The sequence below is a fragment of the Crocuta crocuta genome, unplaced genomic scaffold (assembly GCF_008692635.1).
Source record: "Crocuta crocuta isolate KB4526 unplaced genomic scaffold, BGI_CrCroc_1.0 scaffold233, whole genome shotgun sequence".
NCBI lineage: Eukaryota > Metazoa > Chordata > Mammalia > Carnivora > Hyaenidae > Crocuta > Crocuta crocuta.
Window position 1 is genome coordinate 303,317 of NW_027529526.1, and position 6,628 is coordinate 309,944.

Sequence of the window (6,628 nt, forward strand, 5' to 3'; positions counted from 1 at the left end):
TTACCCATCCTGTGGTTGACAAAATTAGGCGCCCGCCAGTCCCAGGAAAGATGTCCATCTCTTAATCCTGAGAAACTGTAAATATGTTACCCTATACAGCAAAAGAAGACTTGATATGATTACATCATGAATCTTGAGACAAAGAAATTATCTTGGATTATCTGAGTAAGCCCGATATAATTGTAAGGGTCCCCATAACAGGAAAAAAAAGAGGCAGAAGAGTCAATGTCAGAGAAGACAACATGACAACAGAAAGAGAGAAAGAGGGACGTGGGACAAAAGAGCAGAGGTTGGAATGACCCTGCCATGACCCAAGGAATATGGCAGCCTCTGGAAGCTGGAAAAGACAATAAACTGAAGACTCCAGAAGGAACATGGCTCTGCCAACACCTTGATTTTAGCCCTCCTGAAGCCCACTTTGGACTTCTGACTTCCAGAATTATAAGATAATAAATCTCTTTTAAGCCACTAAATTCGTGGCCATCTGTTACAGCCACATGAGGAAACTAACACAGACTGTGGCACCTGAAAGTGGGATGCTACTGTCACAAATAACTAAAAAAGTGGACGTGGCTCTGGCACTGAATGATGAGCAGAGAGGCTGAAAGAATTTTGAGAGGCATGATCGAAAAAGCCTAGACCACTATGAACAGACTATTAGCAGAAATACGGATGTTGAAGACCCCACAGGTGAGGACTCAGAATGAAGTAAAGGGCATGGTACAGAAACCTATATCATCTTAGGGAATACTTAAATCACAGTGAACAGACCATTAGTAGACACATGGACATTAAAAATACTGCTGGTAGGATTCCTGGTGGCTCAGTCAGTTAACTGTCCAACTCTTGATTTTGGCTCAGCTCACGATCTCACGGATCATGGGATCCAGCCCTATGTCAGGCTCTGTGCTGACAGCAGGAAGCCTCCTTGAGATTCTGTCTCCCTCTCTCTCTGTTCCTCCCCTGCTCATGCATTCACTCTCTGAAAGTAAATAAATAAACTTTGTTTTTTATACTGCTGGTAAGGGCTAAAAAGGAAATGGAAACCAGAAGACAGAGGACCTTGTTACATAGTAGCAGGAAGCTTAGTTGAATTGTGCCCTGTAGTAACGTAGAAAGCAAAACTTAGAAAAGATGAACCTGGACATTTAGAGATTTCCAAGCAAAGTGTAGGTGTAGTCTGGCTTCTCCTTGCTGCTTATAATAAAGATGAGAGGAAAAAGAGATGGGGGGATGAGCTGACAAGCAGGAAGAAATTAGGGCCTGATGAGTGGGAGAATCCTCAGCCTATTCGGACTGCAAAAGATGATAAAATTAGGAGATTCCCTGTCAGGAAATTCTGCTCTGGGGGAAAAGCCACAGGCGTAGCTGAACAGCCTTCTGTTAATGCCTCTGACAATAGAAAGTTCAGAAGATTCAATCACAGGAGGGCTTTCTGAAGAGATCAGGTATGTGACTCATGGCTCCCCTCAGTCATCTTGGCACAGGTCAGGAACAGAGATCTATCTAAGATAGATCTGTCGGGGAGCCTCATGTCTGATGGACAGGAGGCCCCTAAATGTTCCTGAGAATGTTATACCAGCAGAAACACTGCCAACTTGGACTAAAGAAAACTGACAGAGGATGAAACGAGAGGAGGCTGACAGACTTCCAAAATTCTACAGGCAGGAAACAGGCTGATAAAACTACTCAGCCACAAACACACGCTACCCTGGCTGAGAAAGGAAGAATCACTCAAAGGAATGAGTCACGAGCCGAGAAGGCAGAGCCAAGGACCACATGGGACTATTCTCTGGCCCTGAAACTCAACAGAGTTTGCCCCGCTAGATCTCAAAATATCTTGGGACTCCTGGCCCCTCTCTTCTTTCTATTTCCTTCCTTTGGACAGGACTGTCTATGACGGGCACCGTACACCTACCCCACCACTGTATTTGGGAAGCAGATTACCTGTTTCCCACTTTTCAGAGATCCACCTATGGGGAAGGGCTTTGTCCCCAAATGTATGATACTCAGAGTCACAGTCACACCTGATTTAGATTATTTAGATCATCAGATTTGGAATTTTTCATCTGACCAGACTGGATAAGATTTTGGACTCTGAGCTGATGCCATAATGGGTTACGACTTTGGGAGATACTGGGATGAGGTGAACGTACCTTGCGTGTGGGACAGAAATTAATCTTTGGAGGCTAGAGAGCCTAGACTGTGTGGTAAGCAAAATGATACTCCCCCAAAGATGTCCATGTCCTAACTGCCGGGACCCATAAACATGTTACCTTACATGGCAAAAGGGATTTTAGCGTGTGATTTAATTATGAAGTGGAGAGATTACCCTGGATATCCAGGTACGCCCAATATAACCAACCACAAGCGTTCTTAAGGGCAAGTCCTCCTCAGTCAACCTCCCATAATGAAGTTACTCTTCCCCCCAAAAGAAGTGAAAATCCGTCCCCATGGCTGGAGTCTTCTAGAAGTCCCAGAGGTAGTTTGCCAAAGCACAGAGCACACAAATCAACAGATGTCTGGCCTAGGAAGACCACACTTGTGGAATAAATAAATAAGTAAATGAATAATGAGTAAAGGAGGCAATTAGCCTTTTACAGAGCATATTGGACAGAGGAAATTTTAATTCAGTTAAAAATGTGTATTTGTCACCTACCACATGTCACGCATGGTACTTGGTTCTAGGGATGTAGGGGTGTCTAAATAGACACGACTTCTGCCTTCATGAAGCATGGTAATTGAGCAGATCTTGTACGATGCAAAAAGAAAAAAAGTAATCTCGTCTTGTATACTCTTAACCAGACCCAGCTTAGGGACTTCACCAATTCTTTAGTAAGAGGAAATGGAAATTAACATATCCATAGGCTTGCTATAGATCATTATATAATGTCTGTAAGTTTATTATATGTCATTAGGCTTAAGTTGTCTCCACAGTAAATATGTAAATCTCATCCCTTAACAGTGGTCCAGTCATTCGGAAACAATCCTTTTGCCATCTTCACAAAAGGCTGAGTTAAAAGAACGCTGGCAGGAATTTTCATAGAGGAATAGCCAAGCGGCCTGCCTATCATATCTAATCAGGTCACTTCCCTGCAGCAAGCTCCGTGAAGCCCCCCACCGCACTGAGAGTAAAGTACGAGACCACTAAGCTGGCGCTCCAAGCAGGGGTAATAATTTCAGCAGCTAACAAGTATACACGGCCTCCCACCTATCAGAATGGATACGGGTCATAACTCACCAGCGTATCTAAACCCCCGGATATCAGCTAAATATCAGATCTGCCTACAGGGTCCAGTGTAACCCAGCCTCTGCCTGCCTCTCCCACCAATGACCATCCTTACCACACTACACACCCTGCTATTGGTTTCTGCCTTAAGACCTTCATACATACTATTCTCCTTGCCCAGAATGCTGTGAACTCCCATCCCTTCCTACACCAGGCTTTCTATTCATTTTTCAAGTCTCTGCTGACACATCAATTTTCAGGGTAACCTTTACCTGACCACTGCCATTTCTCCCTGTACTACTCTTTGGCAAGCTATACATCCCCTTCAGTAAGTACAGCGATTGCAATCCAATAATTCCTTGTGTGATGACTGTTCTTCTCATTCTATTTTAGAACAGGGGCTACACCCATCTTATTCACTCCTACTGGTAACTGGTAACCCTATTATTAGTGTGTTACTTGGTCCAGAGCAGGAGTTCCCTACGAACAGCTTGTACTTATTAAGGATCCACTATACGTGTCAGACACTGTTTTAACCACTTCGATGGATTAGCTCCTCTAATCCTTGTAAGAACCCCAGGAGGTAGGTACTAGTATTTCAGATGAGGACATTGGCACAGTTAGGCTAAGTGATTGCCCAAAGTCTCAAAGCCACTAAGTTGGCAGAGTTAACATTGGATCTCAGGCAGTGGGCTTTTAAGAAACATACTATACTCCCTTGATTACTGAGAACCAAGTAAGCTCCACCCCTAGGAGAATGCAGCCGTAAAACATCCTCTGTGCTCATGTGCCCATTAAATGAGAGAGAGAGAGATGAATAAGGATAGGTGTAGGTATAGAATAGGTACAGGTAAAGATATAGAAAGCAAATAAAGAAATATCATGTAAAAAAAACAATATTCCTGGCCAATGGCTTTCAAGGGCTTTGCAACTTCAATCAACTTTAGATCTCCCTCCCCCCACAAAATACCCAAGGAAATATTTTACCACCAAACCAAATATTTCACAATCATGCCTCTAGTGCCCACCCTCAGGACACCCCTCGACTGTCTGAACACCTATGGCATTTCCGAACATTCCTTATGACAATAACACAAGAGAAATAGCAGAGATGATCTTCCGACAAACACACACCACATGAACGCTCTCCAGACAGATCTTCCTCCCCAAGCTCTGCCCCCTGCCCCCGTGCAAAGGAGGAGGTGCCTTTACCTTGAAATAAATACGCTTTGCTGGCATTGTGCAATCCAGACACCTGAGTGACTCCAATGGTGGTGTTCACAAGGTCAAGCTCCGTGATAATATCCATCTGCAGGTCAGGGTCCGTCCCGAAGCCCACCACTGAAAAAAAAACAAAGAACTGTCTTCGCTTCAAATATAGACTGCTGGCGGCAATACATAACAGGAATTACGGAGGCCAGAGCGGCACGGTATACAAGGAAGCCAGTGATGAGCGTGTGGAGATGCTACCTTCCAGAGTGGAAAAGGAGGGCAACTCTTTGCTCCAAGGGCCTAGTGACATTGTACATTTTTTTGTCCCCTCCCCCACCCTCACTCCCCATTCATTACAGATTGATGATCCCTTATCCAAAATCCTCAGGGCCAAATAGGTTTCAGATTCAGAATGTATTTATCAGATGCTAGAAAGTTACCATATGGCCTGTATCCTACATTTTATTTCACACCCTAAGCAAACACTGAATCAGTACCCCATAATCAAATACAGTATTTCTGGAGGAAAAAGTATGATGTTTTCCTCTAGTTGGCTAAACAAAGACTATACATAGCCTCATATCACTTGAGGTCAAGTTTCACCACCAGATGAGTTTGGCTCTGGGGTAGCTTTTGCTGTGACATGAGTTTTGAGGGAACATTGGGTTTCCAAGCTTTTCAAGATCTGGGGACTGAGGATGCAGGATAGTAACCCTGATCTACCTGCTTCAGAAACTGACGCAGAAGCAAAACCTGACACCACCATCACTAGAAAACACCTCCGCAGAGAGCTCCCTATTCATCAGGCCCAACCATCTGTGATACAGAAAAGGCAAAGCAGAGGGATCCTGCCCTTGTGGGAGAAGGGGGTTGGAGGGAGTGGCCAAAAAAGAGAAACACCAGAGAATTCCCTCCGGGGGACTCCTGAAGGTTAAATGCCCAGACAACAATGTTGGAGAACCTTAGCACGGTGAAATACGGCTGGTGAAATACAGCCATGAGCCTTACCTGAGAAAGACAAATGCCTAAGGCTTTCTCTCACCCAGGGAGCATTCTGTGCAATGACACACTTGTGATTGCAAAGTGACTTCCAATTACATTTTTCATCAGGCTAGAGATCACTGTAAGGGACTGTGTTTCAGCCATTCATAAATTCACCGTGTCTCTACACTTAGCATCTCAGTAGTGCCATCCTGACCGCACAGCCAGAAATGTTTTAATCAGCAACAGCTGTCAACTTTTGTCTGCTGGTAATGCAGTTGCTGAGGCAAGATCTGGAAAGCTCACACCCGATTTGTCCCACAGAGACTGAGTGAATGCTCATCAGGACATCGTCAGCTATTACAACCTCATCAGCCCTCCCACCTTCACCCCTTCCTCCACAGACTGGGGGAAGGAAATCTACCCTCTCCATACTCTTTTCCTATGAGGAAAAACAGGAGCTGCTGCGCAACAGAGGTTGGTCTAGCTGCAGCCTGTCATTGCCAAGGCACACGAAGGGTTAAACTGGAGGTACAGAACATAAACTGCCTTCTCAGTTTCTGTCAGGTTTCTCCTTGTCCTCGAAGCTAAAGGTTCAAACTTCCCCCTTCCGAATGCGGCCCCTTTTGAGACCAGTTTACCAAAAACAACTCTTCCTTCTACTCACTCTGCATTTACGCATTCATTCAGTACCTTTTCAACAGGTATTACTGAGTTTTCCTACGTAATATGCATTGCTGGGCACTGGAGATGTCCTCATAAAGTATGCATTCCTGAGGTAAGGAGTAAACAGAGGGCCAAATAATAATAATAATAGATAAGATCATTTGAGATGGCAATAAATGCTACCCAGATAATAAAACAGAGTGATGGAATACAAAGCAACTCGGGTGGGGCTTTAGAAAGAACGGTCAGGGAAGGTTCCTTTGAGCAGATATGTGAATGCCTGCAGGGGCCCAAGAGGGCAAGATCTGGGGAGAAAGCTTTCCAGGTGTGGAGAACAGCACACTGCAAACCAGGAACAGACCTGGCACGTTCAGGAAACAGAGAAAAGTTAGTACAGGTAGAGAAGAGCGGGCAGGAGGAACGTGGTAGAAAATGAGGCCAAAGAGTAGACCCTTCCGTTTGAGCCTGACAAAGAGATGGACTTTATTCTAACTGCAATAGGAAATCACTGGAGGGCTTGGGCTGTGTTTGTGGGGGGGG

At 44.7% G+C, this 6,628-nt stretch overlaps 1 protein-coding gene across 1 annotated transcript in view; it reads right to left on the bottom strand.

The window, feature by feature from the left end:
• The window catches only part of LOC144229115 (protein kinase C-binding protein NELL1), a gene marked incomplete at its 3' end in the record, with an annotated part of 230,315 nt that overhangs the window by 219,219 nt on the left and 4,468 nt on the right, over positions 1 to 6,628 (bottom strand). Inside the window, exon 2 of the mRNA XM_077761072.1 lies at positions 4,442 to 4,589. Within this exon, the coding sequence (XP_077617198.1) occupies positions 4,442 to 4,589 (148 nt within the window). The remainder of the gene's footprint in view (positions 1 to 4,441; positions 4,590 to 6,628) is intronic.